This window comes from Antedon mediterranea, chromosome 9 (assembly GCF_964355755.1).
Source record: "Antedon mediterranea chromosome 9, ecAntMedi1.1, whole genome shotgun sequence".
Lineage (NCBI taxonomy): Eukaryota > Metazoa > Echinodermata > Crinoidea > Comatulida > Antedonidae > Antedon > Antedon mediterranea.
Window position 1 is genome coordinate 6,060,227 of NC_092678.1, and position 21,355 is coordinate 6,081,581.

The 21,355-nt window shown below is 34.3% G+C and overlaps 1 protein-coding gene across 1 annotated transcript; it reads right to left on the minus strand.

The window, feature by feature from the left end:
• Positions 1-156: 156 nt before the first annotated feature.
• LOC140058985 (plexin-A4-like) lies at positions 157-21,301 on the minus strand. Its single transcript, XM_072104777.1, has 20 exons — positions 20,653-21,301; positions 19,128-19,328; positions 18,872-19,003; positions 18,455-18,567; positions 17,113-17,227; positions 16,316-16,478; positions 15,645-15,732; positions 15,123-15,243; positions 13,376-13,468; positions 12,895-12,984; positions 12,144-12,231; positions 11,478-11,647; positions 11,013-11,170; positions 9,399-9,498; positions 5,434-5,567; positions 4,663-4,824; positions 3,125-3,218; positions 2,702-2,977; positions 2,120-2,260; positions 157-1,664 (listed from the first exon to the last, which is right to left on the minus strand). The coding sequence occupies exons 1-20, from the start codon at positions 21,283-21,285 to the stop codon at positions 1,464-1,466; spliced, it is 3,273 nt and encodes a 1,090-aa protein (XP_071960878.1). The 5' UTR covers positions 21,286-21,301; the 3' UTR covers positions 157-1,463.
• Positions 21,302-21,355: the final 54 nt, after the last annotated feature.

Sequence of the window (21,355 nt, forward strand, 5' to 3'; positions counted from 1 at the left end):
TTCTGTTCTTTCTTTCTCACTAAGAGTGTGATTGAATAAACTCTTTTTCACTCAAAAAATAAAAGTACAAACATTTATAACATGTAACACAAGTATATAATTCGATCAAATATTCTTTCCTTAATACCAACCGAGATACCAACATAATGCCTACATAATTCTTAAATCCTTCATGTTAGCTCTTCCACGCTTCGAGTGGTCTACGAAACTTTAATTGTATATTTTGAAACTTACTTGAAACAAAAACCAAAATATTTCTTAAATTGCTGTTACAAAACGTTATTTAATTTAATTTTTTTTTTCTTATTCATTTACGGTGGTATAAAATATCAAAAGAACCAAGAAAATTGCTAATATATAAATATTTGTGTTTTACATACATCTAAATATTATACAAGTCATTTTTAAAAAGCAATGTATTTACAATAGGATAGCATGAAAATAATTGATGTTTTATGCTGGTACTATATGCCATGTAATTTAATGATCTTTATAATCTTTAAAGGATCTTTTGTTACTAGTATTTTAAATCACACTATTGCTGCCAATCAATTCTGAATAATAGATGTAATTATTAAATATAAAATTAAACAATATATAAAACATTTCATTTACAAAAAACAATTTGTTTTGTTTTATATATGTATTTTAATATGTATTACTGTATATATATTTTTTATACATATATGAATAATTTCTAAACAGCCCAGTGATATACTGAAATTTAATTTGAAACGACAAAGATGATAAAAAGTTGTCCCAAACAAGATTCCAACCCGGAAACTTCTGCTTGATGGCCAAACAATTAGGAACAGCACTAGCCTTTTAATCATTATATATGTATATATTATTTAATCAATATATATGTATATATTATTTAATCATTATGATATATACAGTATTATCTGCTTTATATTTATATACTCTAAGTACTCTCACTTTGACTGATGCTTTTTGTTTATTTTACTTTGTATCTCCATTGAGATCCAGTCACTGATATCCACAGCATTGTTTTTTCAGTAATTTGCTCTTGTATTTATATATATATATAAATCATACTGTCAAATTATAGAAACAGTTCTCATATTTCGGAACATGATCTCATAAGCATAGCTCATTGGCGAAAGTTCCGTATTTTTAGTTATATGAAAAAAATGTCTCTGGCGGGATTCAAACCTGTGATTCGAACCTGCGACCTCTGGATTATCATACCACTATAATACAAATGGATTAGAAAAAATATACAAAGTTTTATTTCAATAGATATCATTAGTTTTTTAAATAAACATATTACTGCCATTAATTCAGAAAAAATTGAATATGGTTAGAGCACTGAAAATCCAAAGAGGAAAAAATGTTTATTTATTTTTTATTTTATTTATTTATTTTGTTTATTTTTCTTCCAGTAAATTGGTCAAATAGCAGAGCAGACTGTTCTTAAATCTATTTATTATTGTAGCTTATTATAATGTAGTCTCTGCCTCTTTCTCCGTGACACTTTTTATCTTCCGTCGTCGGAAAAAGTACTGAAGAGTCATGACAGCTATAAAGATGAGAAACCCCAACAGCAACATCGTACGAACAACAATCAACACAATATTATTAATGTTGTTTGTAAGGTATATGATCTCTCCAAATGTTATGTAGAGGTTGTTATGATATGCCTGTGAAAAATAGAGAAAAAAATATCATTACTATTACATAAAACCAATCAGTTGAAAGACAATTGATTTTTTAGAAATCGCGGTAAATGAAAAAAAATATTTGAAACGACCGACCAATCATCAAAACTGTAGCCAAGTGGGGAGTGAGGAAAGATGTCCCCATTCCTGCATGCTCACAAATGAATAAATATGTCGTAAGCTACCTATTTATACAATAATTTTGTCTCATATTTCAATGTGTAAGTGCAATTTCCGGGGACTAAGCAGTTCTATTTTTCAAAAGTTCCTTATGTCAGTTTCAGGGGGAGGGGGTCGGTCACTGGGTTAGTTCCATGAGTGAATGAGTTGATTACAATTTCGTACTAACCCCCAGCTCCCCCAACAGCAACCAGCCTACGCCTATGCAACAGAATGTAGTACGTCTAAAAAATAATATTTGCTTCTTTTGCTCTTACCGTGACCAAAGTAGACTTAAGTTTTTCTTCAGGAAGAGCAACCTCCACGTGTGTCTCGGTAAGTCTAATGACCTCCAACTTGATGCCTCCTATAAATACACTAATGTCACGTTCATCACTGGCGAACGTTAAATTACTCCCCTGCAATATAATAATCTTACTATAAATAATTCACCAAATCTCTGCGTGTCTGTCCATATGTTCGGCTTTATTCAGAGACCATCTCCCTGGACTAGGTGTCGCATGGTCTTAAAACTTGGTGGGTGTAGCTCGGTATAAGAAAGAATGAGTTTGTGTTTGTTAGGTCATCAAGGTCAAAGGTCAAATCTAATCAAAATCTAATTGCTTTGATCGAGCTGAAACTTGGGTAAAGTACTACTGAGAATATAGGGTGAGTATGAACCTGATGATGTTTTAAACTACATTTGAAACCTGCTCTGAAGCGGGTATACTTGCTAGTAATAATAATAATGCAGTAATACCAAAGAGGGTATACTGTGAACCACTGATTTGTATTGTAACAAATTTGGATCACAGGGCTATTGTTAAATAAATTGAAAATGTTATTAATAGTTTACTTACAAATAGATACAAAAATTTATTCTCATCTGTCAGTTGGTAAAATCCTTGTTCGTCTACAAAAATGGCGTAACGTGTGGAACCTTCAAACGTATAGTATACCGGGTCTGAGAAAAACGTAAAATTTGTATTGCCATCAATATCCATACTATCTAAGATGAATCTAACAGTCGCTTCCCTTCCTCCGATGTTGTTCACTTGTCGTTTTCTGTGAGCTGAACTGAAATCAACAGCGGGTGAATTACAGATCATTGATTTTTGTTTTTTGTCTGTGCAATTCTGTAAAGATAATCAATGGTATTAGGTAACACTACCTTTCTTGCAAAAAATAAAAGATATATTATTATCATTATGAGCAAAGATACCCTCAACCCGCACCACCCCCCTCCTCATACACATGTATCGGGAGGGGGGTAACATACTTACCGACTCGAAACTCTGGTCTTCGATTTCAACTATCATTTTGGCATTTTGTACATACTGAAAGTTAATACCATCTACTGTTACAACACGACCACCACTGTAAAAAAAATAATCAGTATAGTATAAGAGGGTGGGTTCACACATGAATCAGTATAGTATGAGGGTAGGTTCACACACAAATAAAAGAGTACAAGAGATTGGATTGACACACAAATCAAAGAGTACCAGAGGGTGTGTTCACACGCGAATCAAAGAGTACAAGAGAGTTCACACACTAATCAAACAGTACAAGAGAGTGGATTCACACACAAATCAAAGAGTACAAGAGGGTGGGTTAACATACGAATCAAAAAGTGCAAAAAGAAATAAAAGAGTACAAGAGGATATCAAAGAGTACAAGAGGGTGTGTTCACACATGAATCAAAGAGTACAAGAGGGTGTGTTCACACATGAATCAAAGAGTACAAGAGGGTGTGTTCACACATAAATCAAAGAGTACAAGAGGGTGTGTTCACACATGAATCAAAGAGTACAAGAGGGTGTGTTCACACATAAATCAAAGAGTACAAGAGGGTGTGTTCACACATGAATCAAAGAGTACAAGAGGATGTGTTCACACATGAATCAAAGAGTACAAGAGGATGTGTTCACACATGAATCAAAGAGTACAAGAGGATGTGTTCACACATGAATCAAAGAGTACAAGAGGATGTGTTCACACATGAATCAAAGAGTACAAGAGGGTGTGTTCACACATGAATCAAAGAGTACAAGAGGATGTGTTCACACATGAATCAAAGAGTACAAGAGGGTGTGTTCACACATGAATCAAAGAGTACAAGAGGGTGTGTTCACACATGAATCAAAGAGTACAAGAGGGTGTGTTCACACATGAATCAAAGAGTACAAGAGGGTGTGTTCACACATGAATCAAAGAGTACAAGAGGGTGTGTTCACACATGAATCAAAGAGTACAAGAGGGTGTGTTCACACATGAATCAAAAAGTGCAAAAGGAAATAAAAGAGTACAAAAGGATATCAAAGAGTACAAGAGGGTGTGTTCACACATGAATCAAAGAGTACAAGAGGGTGTGTTCACACATGAATCAATGAGTACAAGAGGGTGTGTTCACACATAAATCAAAGAGTACAAGAGGGTGTGTTCACACATGAATCAAAGAGTACAAGAGGATGTGTTCACACATGAATCAAAGAGTACAAGAGGGTGTGTTCACACATGAATCAAAGAGTACAAGAGGGTGTGTTCACACATGAATCAAAGAGTACAAGAGGATGTGTTCACACATGAATCAAAGAGTACAAGAGGGTGGGTTCACACATGAATCAAAGAGTACAAGAGGGTGGGTTCACACATGAATCAAATAGTACAAGAGGGTGGGTTCACACATGAATCAAAGAGTACAAGAGGGTGGGTTCACACATGAATCAAATAGTACAAGAGGGTGGGTTCACACACAAAAATAGTATACCAGAGTTCGTATACGACATACTTTGTAAATAAATATTTTTCTTTCACTTACGATTTTATGCTTTCTTTGGGGAAGTAATCAACAATGTTCGGATTTGTCCGGTAGCAATACTCAAACACTGAAAATTCAATGTTACCAAAGGTGACTATAATTGTCCAGCAACCACTGCTTTCAATACTTCCAGTTTTACATTCAATTTCTTTGTTACTGTTTCTAAAGAATAAGAAGAGAATTAATTTAAATGTGTATATTTTGATATCCGGCAATAAAACACATGTGACTATAAGTGCCAAGGAGTAGCAAAAGAGGTCAGAAGACCACGATCACCATACAACCAAAGAACTTATAACACAAGAATCTCCTGTTCGTCCGAAGCGCGTAACAATTTCGAAAGGCATTGTGGGATAGAATAGAGCTAATGGGTGGCGCCATTGTGAGCCACGGAGTCGGGCGCCCGCATCAAATTAGAAAGTCAAAATCATAGAGGGGATCTGCTAATACTCTAGGGGGGATAGAGTAATTGACTGAGGAGTAGGGTGCCCGCATCAAATTAGAAAGTCAAAATCAAAGAGGGGATCTGCTAATACTCTAGGGGAATAGAGTAATTGACTTCCTAGTTTGGAGGGGCGCTGCTCCATGCTGTGAAATGGCGTTGCCCAGTTTGACCTTTTAACCCTGTACTTCCCATACTGTGTTTTGAATGCAAATTGAAGAACAGGAGATTCTTGTGTTATAAGTTCTTTGATACAACGTACTGGCACACCAACAATAATATTCAGGTAAACACCAAACTATTAACAAAAAATGCATCATTTAATTTACCTTATAATCACGCAATCAGCTGTATGAATACTGACAGATACAGAATTAAAGTTAAGGTTATTGCCTGTAATATTTATAACAGTACCTCCAGCCATGATGCCTGTTGATGGCTGTGCAGAAGAAAACGTTGGTGTCTGTAACCAAAATACATAGCAATTTTTAGTCAAAGAGAAGGCATTAAGACAGTGGAACCGTAATCCAAAGCCATAACATCAGCAAGGGTTGGAGGCTCACTTGCTCCATGGTTCTGGCGGTAGGACAACTCTTCTCGGATAAGGACTATAAGCCGTAGGTCCAGTGTACACACATTGCTTGTGTGCCCTTTAAAGAACCTTTATCTTTCAAACCGAATCTTTCGAGATGAGTAGGGGTTACCCTGGTGTATTAGTTCACACACTCAGCCAGTGTCGTGGACAGACGTAATGGCGCCGTATTTGGCTGCCGGTGACACGATGTGACCCTTAGGGGAGAAGAATGTTGTTGAAAAGGTATAACATCTAAGTCCGTAGCGCTCTGATCTTCATGAAATAGCGCTATATTTTTGTGTAAATGGTCATAGATTCTATATTTTTGTTTTTCGCTCATCTGTGTAAATTGGCCTTGACATTTTAAATTGACATTTTACCTTTACTGTCGCTGCACGTGTGGTCGACGCTGCTCGCAATTTTTGTGTATTTTTGTATATTTCTAAACGTTTATGATGTCTATGATAGTTTTTTTATATTGGTAATATTGTCCTAGTGACTGTGAATATTATTTCAAGATAAGTTGGTGATATTTTAGTGGTTTTTATTGATGAATGACTGCATAATACTATGGATCTGGCCCAGGCTCTAGGATATGCTATTCATCGAACGAATTGCATTCCATTGGACAAAAGGTGCGCGGACAACCGCTGTCTAGACCCACCATGGACATACCAAAGGAAGCGAGACGGAGAAAACGGGGTAAGGCAGGAGGCATTAGGAAACGTTTACGTGCTCGCAAAGCAAGACCATACATTCCTACAATTATTATGGGAAATGTTCAGTCGATATCAAATAAAATGGACGAACTTAGAGCGAACGCGAAATACTTTCGTGAATTCCGTGATGCCAGTATAATGTCATTCACTGAAACATGGTTGCAGGATAGGCATGATGATTCTCATATCGAAATAAATGGTTTTAAATTACTTAGGGGAGACAGAACATGTGAATCAGGAAAGAAAAGGGGTGGTGGTATCTGTATTAACGTCAACGAAAGATATTGTCATCAAAATAACGCAGTCGTGAAGAAGCACAGATGCTCACCAAATTGTGAAATTCATGTTGTAAGCGTACGCCCCTATTATATACCCAGGGAATTTTCACACGTTGTCATTGTTACTGTATATATTCCCAAAACAAATCTGGTTAATAATGCATCGACAGAGATTGCAGAAGTACTGTACGACATAGAAGCTACCTCGCCCGATGCATTCGTTGTCATAAACGGAGATTTTAATCGCGGATCATTGAAGAAGACAAGCGAATACTACTACCAACACGTTACATGTCCTACGCGCGAAACAAGTATATTAGACCTTTGCTACACAAACGTGAAAAACGCATATGTTTCAACCCAGTGGCCGTGCTTGGGAGATCATTTTTTAATCGTACTAAACCCGAAATACATTCCATTAGTTAAACGAGAGAAGCCAAGGACTATTAAAGTAAAGAAATGGACAGCAGAAGCAACGGAATGCCTACAAGATGCATTTGATGATACGGACTGGGAGATGTTTATTAATAACGCTAATGATCTGAATGAACTTACGGACACAGTGTCTGAATATATAAACTTTTGTAGTGATATGCTTATCCCAACTAAAAAGGTTAAAGTGTTTGCGAATAATAAACCGTGGATAACCAAAGATGTGAAAATTATTATTAACCGGAAACAGAAAGCATTTGCTGAAGGTAATAAAGCGAAATTAAAAGAGGTCCAAAAAGAATTAAAATGTGCAATACGTAAAGAAAAATACAAGTTTAAAAATAAAGTTGAAAAGAAGTTCACGGAAAATAACATGAAAGAGGTGTGGCAAGGAATGAGGTTAATGAGTGGACATATAAATAATAAACAAAAATCTGTATCGCTACCAAAAATTGACAAAGAATATGCAAATGAATTCAATATATTTTTCAATCGTTTTAACAAATATGATTTTTCAAAAGAAATTAAGGAACGGAAGTGTCAGCTTGAATCAAATATAAATGACATAAAAATTGATACAAATGAGGGTGAAGTATATAAGTATTTTAGAAATTTGAATGCTAAGAAAGCTCCCGGGCCCGATAAACTTAAACCAAATATTTTAAAATCATGTGCAATGCAGTTATCGTATATTATTTTTAATTTGTGTTTCACAACTAGTTCACTTCCAGAAACATGGAAACAATCATCTATTGTTCCTATTCCAAAAAGCCGTGTTATTAAGTATATGAATGATCTCAGGCCAGTTGCCTTAACATCAGTTGTAGGTAAAATATGTGAGAAAATTGTTTTAAAATGCTTAGAACCAATAGTCACTACGCATACTGATCCCATGCAATTTGCATACAGAAGTGCTCGGAGCACAGAAGATGCGATTGTCGTTAAACTTGAAAGGCTGTATCGTCATTTAGATAAAACAAAGGTTGGAAATTCAGCCCGTGTTATGTATTACGACTTCTCCTCTGCGTTTAACACCATTCAACCCCATTTACTAGTAGATAAGCTGTGTAAGATGGCCATTCCCCTTAATTTGATTCTTTTTATTCTGAATTTTCTAACAAACAGAAAGCAGTATGTGAAGCTTAGCCCAACAGTATGTTCTGATGTTAGTGTTTCCAATACAGGTGCGCCACAAGGCACTGTATTAGCCCCTTTTTTGTTTACCTTGTATACAAGTGATTATAGATCTAAACATGATTCTTGCCCAGTTGTACGATTTGCTGACGATACGGCGATGATTGGCTTGATTCAGAAGGACGATTGCACTTCATATTTAAATGAGATTAATAATTTTGTAAAATATAGTAATGATAACTTTTTAGAATTGAATGTTGAAAAAACAAAGGAAATGATTATAGATTTTAGAAAGAAAACGAATAAATGTGATCTAGTTGACATAATGGGTAGACAAATTCAGAGGGTGGAAACATATAAATATCTGGGGGTTGTATTTAACAATAAATTGACGTGGAGTAACCACTTGGATCTCGTTATGAAGAAAGTAAATACTAGAATGTACTGTTTAAGACAACTAAACAAGTTCCAAGTTCAGTGTAAATAATAATATTTTGATTACATTCTATCAGTCTATTATTGTTGGGGTTTGGAAATATTGTATTGCAAGGTGGGGTGGAAATGTTACAGAGGGAGATAAGGGTAGAATTGATTGTGTGGTAAGAAGGGTTGAGAGGATGTCTGGTTTGTGTCAGCAGTCGGTGAATTCAGTTTATTGCGAGAACCTGGACAGGCTTTTTGGGATGGTGTTGAGGGATGAAAGTCATCCTGTGAATTCCGATTTAGGCAGTCTCAGGAGTGCTCGTAGTGGAAGATTGCGATCCGCGGCTGCTGACACAAACCGATATCTTTTCTCCTTTCTGCCCACAGGTATCAGGAGACATCAGCGACATTCATCCAGATGAGCACCATGAAATAATATGTAATAATATGTTCTTGTTGTGAGTTTTTAATATTGGTATTGTTGTATTGTCATGCTATTTTATATATTGTAATTATGATGTATTTGAAGACGAGTAATGTAAATTTTCTCCTTGTGGGAACGAATAAAGATTATACTTGATACTTGATACTTGACTTGATACTTAACTCTTAGCATAAACTGTGTCTCACCAATCCAAGAAAATCTATGTGAAAACTGTGGTAACATTTTTTACCAGTGTAAATGAGCCAACAAATAATTAATCTGAAGTGGGTTTTTAATTGTATGTTTTTACCTGATATTCAAGAGTTCCAACAATTGTGGGATTACCATTTACCATCACTGTAACACTTTGAAAACCAGCATTAGGAAAGCTTGGAGCCTTACAAGAAATTCTATAAAAAAAAAAAAATTTTTCTAATTAATTTTTTTATTGTCTTTTAATAGGCCTGCTTAATGGTTCAATTATAAGACCATTCTCAAATTCTCTTTCGGCAACCAATACTTGACCTGATAATCACAATAGGTTCCCAGAATTTCCAGCCCTCTCAGTCCTTTCAGTTCCACAAAAAATAGGACATAAGCAACTGAAATTTCACTTCAATTCAAATGTTGACATTTTTCGTGTGCCTGAAAGTTGCGTGGAGTTGCGCGGAGTGCTTATGTTCCGTGTCAACATATGCGCACCTTTAATGTTCTAGGCCTACTTCTTAATTATTTCCTATGTAGATATTTATAACATCCTGTATAAAGAACATTAAAACACACCCTTGAAAGGATCTTTTACTGTATAACCAGAAAAAACAAACATATAACCAGTGGCTGTATTCACCATGTTGATCGTTGAGTTGCGTTGAATTTAAAATCGTTAAAGTGGAAAATAAAATAACAATGATCGAGTCGGAACGCTAATATTTACACATTTTTACGCGATCGTTCATAGTTTCTTGGTTCCTTGAGCGTTGCTAGGACGGACGTGAAGTGTGAAAAAACCATGCACAGCCGGGCCCGCGTAAAAATTGAAAAAGTTTTGATACTTCAACCCAGCCTAGGACATGCTTTCGATGGTATCTTAATCTAGGCTTACACTAAAGACAAACATCAAATAAATTGTTTAAAATTATACAATAATTTAAATTGACTCGTTGTTTTGAAATATTAGACCTTAAAAAGTGTACAAAAAAGGTGAAAAACATTGTTGCGTTGTAAAAATTCAAGAATTGTCAGCTCGTTTCTATTTTTGGACCATTTGATTGGTCAGTTTTAACAACCGCAACGTTAAAGTTGAACCAGGTTCAACTTTAACGATTGCAGATTTTAAAGATTTTTAACATTGATTTTACCCCTTTTCCTATAAAGTCGTTGATCCAGTCAATTTGATTGGTTAATTACGCATTACGTGACATTTAGAATTAGCCCAACGAAACGGAAAATGATATCCAATGGTGATTATTAACATGCTCTAATGCACATTCAGCTTTCTGATAATTTTTGTCATGCGACATTTCTGACTGATCACGTTCTGAAATCAACTTGTTGTGCATGCCGTGTATTCTAACTAATCTACTCCTTGTCTAAAGTTGGAGCACTGCCTTTTTGAATGGCCCTTCAATCATTTACGATCGCTAAATTTAATCAAGTAAGTGTGTTATAAAACAAATAATGAATGTTTTGTATTCGTTGAATAGAGAAAATATTTTATTTGACGAAAAAATTACTGCTCTATTTTCAACTTGGCTGCGCCTCTTTCTAACTCATAAAATGTTCTCACCATCATAAACATTATTTGTATACTATAGAATGCTGTTAATATTGTATCGCCTTTGGTCTAATGGAAGGTGATAGTTCAAATCTATGCTGGGGAGACTAAACTCTAACGGATTTACGCATTATTACAAAGATTACTCACTCTTTGCCAACTTGATATGTTTTACGTCTATTCTTACATGGTTTTCCACCAACGTCAATATCAAGATCTTCGACTCTCTGCCCAAGATCTTGACCAATCAGAGTGATTACATCGACATACTGTTCGCCTGCTGACGTCGGAACAACCTTTGGTAAAATCTTGAAAATTTGGTAAAAGCATTAATAAGTAAATAATAAATTGATTAGTGTAATAAACACATGCTAATGTATTTAACAGTATGTTTTTAATTAATAAACACTGCATTTTTCTAAAAAAGAGGACAGGGTCAGAGTTCAAAACCTGTTTGTAATAATACACAAAAGTTGAATTTCCCTTTAAAAACAATGTTAGCATTTTAATTAATTATAGGTTTAGTTGGCCGTTAGAGGGCAGGTTAAATTATTGGTAAAACACAATACTCAGGGGAGGATCCAGAATTTTCCTACTAACATTACCTATACTAACCTTATTCACTATTGGTGGTGGACAAGAAGGTGGTTGTCCTGCTGAACATCTAGACTCCAACACACATATCCCTGTATTACACCATGTACAGTTGTACTCAGGTGGGGTAGTTAGTGGAGACAGACAAGTACTGCAATCAGGTCGGCCCACAGAACAATCGTACAAAGTTACTATATATGAATTTTCAATTGTTTTAATTATTTTCTAAATTAAAAAATGTATAAAGCTCTGTCTATACTATCAAACTTTATGTGAAAAGAAATGTCATAATATCACTACCATATTTGGGCACATCACACGTTTTTTTGTCAAATTAGTTGATAGTATAGACAGCTTTAGAAGAAACCAAACTATTTTATCAAGTATCTACATAATCAATCAATAAACTATATATTAATCAATCAATAAATAATTAATCAAATCATTAATCAGACAAAAATTCAATCAATAACATGCTTTAATATTTTAAGTCTATGAATTATTCATACATAGTTTACTTACAATAGGAAAGTATTATATATATTTGTTTATATATTTATATATATTTGTTTATATATTTATATATATTTGTTTATATATTTATATATATTTGTTTATATATTTATATATATTTGTTTATATATTTATATATATTTGTTTATATATTTTATTTTAAAATTTAAATACCTTTCCAATTGAAATCAATGTAGTTGGTGTTATTCCACACAACTTCAATTGTTGTGTTTTTCTCCTGCGATATCCCATCAGAGACATACTGGGAAACGAGAAATGGGAAATTTAAGTATCATTATTGGTGAATCTTTAACTAGAGTACCTTCATTGTACATCTTATATTCTTGATCTTAAGCAGTGTTTACACGCACTAGAGTTAAGTCTGTTCTATGCACGCTTAAGCTGATCCAAATCATACCAGAGTTATATAAGCGGTATAACTCCGATAGATTTCTTTCAGGTACATCCAATGTTACTCAACTGTCATAGATTTTAGAATGTAAAATTAAACAAGTGTTTTCCATCAGGGTATTTGTAGCTGCTTTAATATCGCGCCCAGATTCAGTCCAGCTCCCTGAGAAAAATATTGCGAGAAATGGGTTCAGTGGTAAGCATAGGATTGTTCACACCAAAATCGTATGATTTGAATCTGTGCCTGATTCAGAGCGATGGATCAAGAAGCCACTTGTTTCATGAAATCATATAATTTATTTCTTTTGACCAATCAACAGTGAGCATGAATGACCTCCTTTGACACTGGATAACCAAATTTGTGCTCAATATGAGGACATGTCCAACACTCTGATATTTTTCTCAGGGCACCTGAATATGGATGCGATGTGAATTACAGTGTATATCAGATGTTTACACAACAGATTCGTTTTCAGATAATTTATTAGTAATATATTACAATTTAATTCCTTACCTTATAATCGTCACAGATAATATTTTTATCATCAATCCTTGTAGCTGGAACAGTGTCTATTCCATTAATTACACAAATGTAATCTGAGACCTGTAAATAATATAAACACACAGATGCTTTATATCAGTGATTAAAGGGCCTTTCACACCTGTTCCGGCACGGTTCCGGTCCGGCGAATCGAACATCAATGTTTCGTTTTCACGCGGCTATGCGCCAATCGATATGCGCGTAGCCGCGTAAAATCGAAACATTGACGTTCGATTGGATTTTCCGGCGCCGGACTGGAACCGTGCCGGAACAGGTGTGAAAGACCCTTAATGGTAGTAAAGAACTTAGATAGTAAGAAAACACATTGGTGATCTATTTGATAATAATACTAATATGGTCATTACTCTGATGGTGATAGCCTACTGGTCAACAGTGTACCAAAACTGCCTAAAGTCATTTCAATTATATATAAATAGAAATAACTTTTACATACATTTAAAAGATTGTTGGCTTTAATCATAATCTTCTTTGTCGTTCCAGTGTGAAAAAACTCTAGTTCAGTCTGTGAGGCTATTTGAGGACATTTCTGAAAAAAAGAATGATAACTTATGTCAAATGGCACCCATGGCAAACAGAACACTAGACTGGTGTTACTTTCATGTAGAGGCTGAAAGCAAAAGCTTACAAGTCCCTCATTACTTGTACAATTTTTCTTAGGTAAGGCAAATACTGTAAAACCAGAAACTTTCGCGAATCCGTTACATCAGTCATTTTTGCAACATAAAACATTCGCAAACTTGAAAAAGTAGAAGTAAATACTATAACAGGATCACGTATGCACGACATTTGTGTTATAAAGACGCTAATGCATTAGCTATTGTATGTTGTAGTAGGCCTATATGTTCTGAAAACTTTAAAGATTTCAATCACTTGCAAAATTCACGTTTAATGTGCGTGAAAGTTTCTGGTTTTACAATACTTTGCAGGGTGATTTTGCCAATGTTTTTTGTTATTTTTTTTTAAAAATTAATTTATTGTGGCTAAATTTACTGATTCATGTGAGAGGGCATTTCAATTATTTATACTTGTGACTAAAAAGTGATTTTGTCGAATGTTTGGTTTTAATTTTTCTAATTTTCCAACGATGGCCTCTGGTTCGTCAACCATAATATAATTCAACTCAAATCAACATTTATTTCTTCGAAATATAAGAATGGCAATAGTAAATGTAAAAGTTTCTTAATTTAGAAATAAGTATCGTCATCGTGAGGTGGTTTCCCGAAAGATCGTAAAATCAAAACGGTACTGGGTATGACCAACTAGCGTTATTGTCACCGGCTAGTCATCCATTCATAGAAGTACTAATGTAGTAGCCTACCTGTACGGTGACCATAGAATGTGACCCGAGGCATGACTAACTACGACTTTTAGATGATAGAAAGTTGAGAAAAATTGTTACGAGTAGTTGTACGACATGAAGATGTTTATGAAATTATGTTAAAGATGTAAAAACATATTACATTAGGTATATAAACAGTAATGAGTGTTAGTAAAAATAAAATAATGTAAAAAAGACATAAGGAAGAAAAGCAAAGAGATTATGGAGCGGCTGTACCTGAATATACAATAAAAATATTGTAAGTTTAAAGCAACATGTACACTTGTTCCGTTTCATGGAATGGAAGCTGGAGCTGTTCGATTCTGTATATGATGTTCTATTATTCAACAACATTATAATACACTGTATTTAATGAGACTCCAAAAGTCTAAAACATGACAAATATTTTCTCAATGAATTTATAGCATTCCCAATAACAATTTTTTTTACACTGAATTATTAGGTGAACTTGTCTTTTTTTCTTTTATATGCATCATGTTGTTACATTAGTTTCATATCCTGTTTGGATATCAAGGTTTTAACTCATTTCAGTACCAAAAAGGAAAACAAAACCGAAAAAGGATTGGTATTATATTGAACACTTCCTTATACAAAAATAGAAGCATTAAACAAATAGTAGCTTCATTGAAAAACAACAAGAATACAATAATTTCCACCTCAATGAAACCTCCAGTAAGTCTTTACAAAGTTGCTGTAATTTGTTGTTTTTTTTTTAGATAAAGATATTTGGATTGAATCCTTTGTTGCCAGAGGCTTCTTCTGGTCCATTGAATATTGAACGTGCTGTGAGTTCGGTATACCAGAGTTAAAACTTATCTTTCGGGTCTAGGGACAGACATACCAGTTCTGAATTGACAGGAACATCTTCCATGATGGAACAAGACCTACTAACCCCATCAGCACATGTGTTTTCCAATGTACACCACAAACAGTCAAAGTGGCTAGCAGCACATGTAGAGCATCTATTATTAGATATAAGAATTAGATTAATATAACAGTTAACATTGGTCTGCATTTAGTTAGATAGATAGCATGACATTATCTATCAACTGAATAAGGAAAATAGTTAAATCCTGTGATTAAACTTAATCATATACACATTTTATACTGCCAGCAAAAATGCGGAGTTGATCCGAAACTGTGACCCAGTGATGCGAAATGTATTCAGTGTCAAGTCAACGAGGTAGTTTTAACCATGTCTATACACTGAAAATGTTTTAATATGCCCAAACCACAAAGAAGGGAAGTAAGTTATAGCTTAAGCTCCTGTTTGGCTTAAGTACTTTGGTATATTATAGTTTTCAGGTTAGGAGAACTAGTCCCAATCTCAACAACAAAAATGTTACACACATACAGAACTTACACATTGCAGGAATAGAAATCGTATGATGTTTCTATGAACTTGACTTGAGTTAAAGTTGAAAGGATATAGATGGTTACCGATACATGATCTGTAAAATGAAGGAACCCAACAATTATGTTAAACAATGCAGTGGCGGATCCAACATTTTGAAATAGGAGGAGCAAGGCCTAAAAAAAGTGGAATTACATGCTTAGGCCATAACCTAAATGCCCTATCTTTTGCATTGCAATTTCCAAAATCACCATCCGAGCCCTCTTTCCTGAAAAGGGCTAATAGGAAACATGTTTAATCCGCCTATCAGGTCTCATTTAACAGGAAGCCTACATTTGCTACAAAGATACAACTGCGTAAACTAGTAAATCACTATATTTAATTGCACCAACTTCAAGTAAACTGGTTGAAAAAAGTTTTCATTGATAGCATCAGGAAGGGGAAATAAGCTTACCTGAATAAGAGTGTATCAACTATTCAACTAGACCTATGTATATTGAATTTATATCATCTATTTTTTATGAAATATTTCAATTCATGCATATTTTAGCTAAAAAAAGCTCAAGAGGAAGACTAATTTATTTATTTTTTTAGAGTACTTAAAATTTAAAAAGCAAACCAATAACCAGAGAAAGTTTCAGAGTTGAACAATCTATTATAATAATGACAGATGGTTTTACCAGATCCTTCAGGTACTGGCGGTAGCACGGCAGGACTTTCACAATAAAGTGTCTGGTTTACTAAAGTCGCTTGCCGGGTGACACTGACATCAACTCCATTAAATATACAAAGATAACTGTCACTACCAGTTAAAGCTGGTAGATTTGTAAATTTAATTTCCAGCTAGAAAGAGCAGAAAATACAAAATATCATACTATCCAGCTTACACTAGCAAACTCTAATACAGATCCAGAGCTATAACCATTAGTCTAACTGTGTGGGAACGGCCAATCTGGATAGCACAACCATGGAGTTATAAAATTACACAACCAAGCTTGATCCTGCTCAATAAGCTAGTGTCATGATCGGGAACGATTTGATTTGATTTTTTAATAGTACTGTATTTCTTTGCAAGCCCATATAGCCAGCGGGATTTGTAGGTTCGAAGGTAGGTTTTTCTTTAAATGCCCTTTTCAAACAGAGACCATCAGTGAAAATGCTTGTAAATAGGCCTACTTATGAAAATGGTATGGCCAATATGTTATGGCCTTAAAGTTTTATTTTCTTCTAGCCTTTTGCTTACACTTTACACTTGCCCTTTTTGAGAAAAAATGTAACATGAAATAACATCAGTAATTTTGGTAATATATCTAGATCATGAATGGACAGTTGACTTTTGCAACAGATTGAGGCAATGGATGTATGTAATAAAAATAAGCTATAAGATATCATACATACAACCCTTATTGATCACTAGTGGCCACTAGTTGATATATAACATAGACTGTATAGAATATATATCTTATTATTAACTTACCGTTGATGCACCATCATTGTATGGTAAATTTGGAGGTGAAACACTATCGATAGAAATACATATGTCGTTGTAAGCAAGCCACACACCAGAGGAACAAGTATCGTATGTGCTACACCTGAAAAAATAAAATACAATCAGTTGTAACAGACCTAACTGTTAGTTACTAGCCAAAACCTTACTCTAAATGTTAGTTACTAGCCCAGACCTAACTGTTAGTTTAGCCCAGACCTTTTCTGTAACTGTTACTAGCCCAGACCTACAGTTAGCTACTAGCCCAGACCTCATTCTGTTTTTCAATTACTCAATCTTACAGTATGGTAGACAATGTGCCAACCTATTTTGACTGTTAGGATGGAAGTTAGGTAGTAGGCCTACCCTGGTAGGGTGAAGGAACGCTCTCTAACTTAATATTAATTCTTGTGGAGTTGGATAACTCCCAGTCCACTCAGCTGTAAATGAGTACCTAGTTGAAAATACTAGGGAGAAAAAAGGCAGCGTGGAAAGGAACTGGCCACCCTCTACCACATAATGCCGAGGCTTAGTACATTGGGCTCCTAACAGCTCATTCCCCTATGTTCAGAATGAACCCTGGACTCACATCACCTATTAATTCTTGTAAATATACGGTTACTGTATACAGCTGGGTTAAAATATTGTATCTAACTGGGTCTGCCTAAGCTAGTTAAGTTGACATAGGGAGGGAGACACTTGCACTTTCTAGGTACCTGAAATACAATGCATGCTGCGCTATTTTGTATAATTTGCAAGGCATTAAAATTAAATTGGGACATTCTCTAAGAAGTGAATTACACATTAAAGTCTAAGCATTTTTAGCCAATCCCTCAATTTATTAATTCCTGTCTCAAGACAAGTCACAGTCCTTGACATCAGTAGTTAATATGGATGCTGGAAATGTTTGAACAGGGAGGTATAAAAATAAACTCCCTGGTTTAAATGATACAATTAAAAAATTAAACTTTAGAATATTTATATAATTATACAGTACTGTAATATAATAGTGTTAGCTTTTAGTTGGGCAATTGGTTTTGCCTATTTTCTGTGATATATTTATCACAGAAAATATATCCTTGTAATCATAATAAACCTACAGTACAAACACCTATTCTAATGAACATGATATCTCACATTTCAAATCTACTTCCTGAAACACTTCCTAGTTTATACAATGTATCTATATATTATTACATAATGGCAAATTTCAGTAAATCACGCATAATTCTAAATACTTACTTAATATTTTGGTACTAATTGTTAGACACAGACACAATTAACGGTTAAATTCAATTTTTAAAACCTAAGGAACACAATAATAGCCTCTTACCTGTTCATCAGTGTACACCATCCACAGTATGGGTCACCAACACCGCCACCAACCCCCAGACATTCACTACATGTTGTATACTGTTCACATTCTGCAACAGGCACTTTTGTAATCTATAAATATATATTTTAATTTTTTTTTCAAAATATGCATGGTTTGCATATATAGAATCATCTTTGCTAAACATCAAAATTCTCATCGAATAGCTTTATTTGAGGTCACTACACACGCAGTTCCAAAGGACTAGTTTGTACCCCCAAAGCCTCGCTAAATTATTAATTATTTATCAAGGTACAACCTTAAAACTTGTTACACCTAGTTTTTCATAACCAGTGAACTTGAATCAACTGGCAAGATTCAAGATTATTTATTTTTCTTGGAAATTTTGAGGTTAGATCCACAACAGACTATACATACTTGCTGTTTAGTTATGACGTATATAGAATCATTATCTTTGCTCAACATCAGTCCATTTCTTATAACTGAACTGCCGGCATCTATCGTTTTCGTCTCATACTTCTGAGCAGATGTCAATGAATCTAATCGTAGCTATATATATAAATAGTTAAATTTTTTGGATAAATTTTAAGCAGTTATACACCAACATACAACATATATATTGTGTTGTCTCGCACCCTAGATAGAAACCAAGATAAATGTCATGAAAACTTACCTTCACAAGATCACCTTTGTCATCTCCTAGAAATATCACACTTTCCTGTACCTCGTCTATGTATTGAAACGCGACTGATGTGAACAGTGTGTCATCCTCCTGGTAAATAGCATCTGCTACAATCGGGGCATCACCACCAAGGTCTGGAATCTGCTCAAGGTAATGGCAATAGGGCACTTGTTCATCTACTAGCAGTTGTTCCTAAAATAATTAATTTAAACAATTCTGGTTATATCAAACATTAATGATATGGGGAAAATATAATGCACTCAGAAATCTATGTTTCCTATTTTTATGACATTTTTTGTTTCCAAATGATTTTTTGTTAATCCATTTATTATTAATTATGACCAACAAATAATAAATGATAAATTAGCTGCCAAATGTAACCGTAGTCTTTATTGTTTAAGAAAAATAATGTTTTGGTCAAACTGTTTTATGAATCTGTTATACAATCAGTACTCTGTTTTTGCTGCATTGTTTGGGGTAACAGTATTACCAAAGCCAATTACAATAGACTGAATAGGGTAGTGAAGACAGCTAGCAAACGCTTAAACGTAAACTTAAACCCCTTAGAAAACATGTGCAATGATCTTGTAAATAAGAAAGTTAAATCTATTATCGCTGATGATATGCATCCCTTGCATGGAGAGTTTATAGTTTTAAATAAGTATGGTAAATTAAGAATGATGCGTATTAAAACAACTTGATTTAGGAATGCCTTTCTACCTTCAGCACTGCAGACAGTATATTTATTAAAAACAAACCTAGATAAGATAATTAGAATTTTCATTGTTGATAAAATTTTGGTTTTTTGCAAGTGTTTCTACTAATTGAGTGTATTCTTTTTGGCAACAAGAAGACAAATTTCATACTGTACTATCTTGGTTTGTATGACAATAAAAGATCTGTGTATCTGTATCTGTCGTGAGGTAATTTCCCGATTGATCATAATCAAAACGGTACTGGGTTTGGTCTACTAGCGTTCCTGCTCCCAACCAGTACATCCATTCATAGAAGCTTTAATGAAGTAAGCCTACCTGGTGGTAACCATAGAATGGTTCCGAGATAACGACTATACTTCGGCTTTTAGTCAATAGAAGATTGAAAAAATTGTTATAATATTAATAAAAAGACATTTGTTAGTATAAATTTAAAACATATAGATATAAGGAAGAAAAGCAAAGAGATTATGGAGCGGCTGTACCAGAATATACAACACTAAGTATTGTAAAGTTAATATACTAAACAATTTAGGCGATCTTGTCAAAGGTCAAGCGCCTTCAGCCTGCCACGTTTCGATATTCAATATTGAACTTGACCTATAACAGTTTATTTGTGATTTATATAGAATCCAAATAATTTGATAACTATAGAGAAAATAGATAAAAGCGAAATATACAAATCCCAATAATGTGCTTTGCTTACTAACTATACTAGGATTTTTTTTAATAATTTATATTCATGTACAATTATTGATTAATTGATAATATATATATATTAATTATGTGTGAACATTTCTTACCCATAAAGTATTTGCTCCGCAATCATGCTGACTAGATCCAGCCCACTGGACAGTTTTAAATGTCGTATTTCCTTGTGCGCATTCCTTATATGCATTCAAGAACGAATATTCTATTTTATCCGACAAAGAATATACACAAACAGCAGATTTCCGCTCTGGAATCGAGCTTGCACCATTTTTGGACCTTCCAAAGGTTACAACAAGTATGAGTGATGATGTGTTTGGCTCAGACGGCACCCTATTCGCCAAGTAAGCTGACTGGGCCAGCATGTATTTCTGGCCATTATGATTGCAAACAAGAGGCAGTTCAATATATGATACCTTATAGGTCTGATCAGATTCACAAGTATGTGTAATGTATGTTTGGTAATTAGGGGTGGTTTGTGAGTAATTCTCATCATAAACAACAACATAATAGTTAATATTATTACTATTAAATCCATGTATAAAGTCCATTTTAAATCCTTGTTTTATATGACTGTCTGACGCTTTCTTTTGTGATTTTTGCAGCATGCTTTTCTGTACCTCAAAATCTACTAAAGAACGTGTAGCGAATAGCGGTAAATCAGGGTCAATAGCAGCTACAGTTCCAATATATAAGTTTGGTTCACCAGCCGGATTCTGTATAATCATTGCTACACTATTTCCATCTGTGTTTACCACGGGAACACTAATTGGTAGACCAATATCTACATAGTATCCA

Bases quoted from the DNA above. Each gene is read 5' to 3' on its own strand.
- LOC140058985 (XM_072104777.1), bottom strand. From the start codon at position 21,285: ATGATTATACAGAATCCGGCTGGTGAACCAAACTTATATATTGGAACT. The intron at 9,499-11,012 runs GTGAGTAATCTT...TTTTTTTTATAG, and splicing joins ACATATCAAGTTGGCAAAGA to AATTTCTTGTAAGGCTCCAA. The intron at 4,825-5,433 runs GTAAATTAAATG...CTTATTCTTTAG, and splicing joins GCTGATTGCGTGATTATAAG to AAACAGTAACAAAGAAATTG.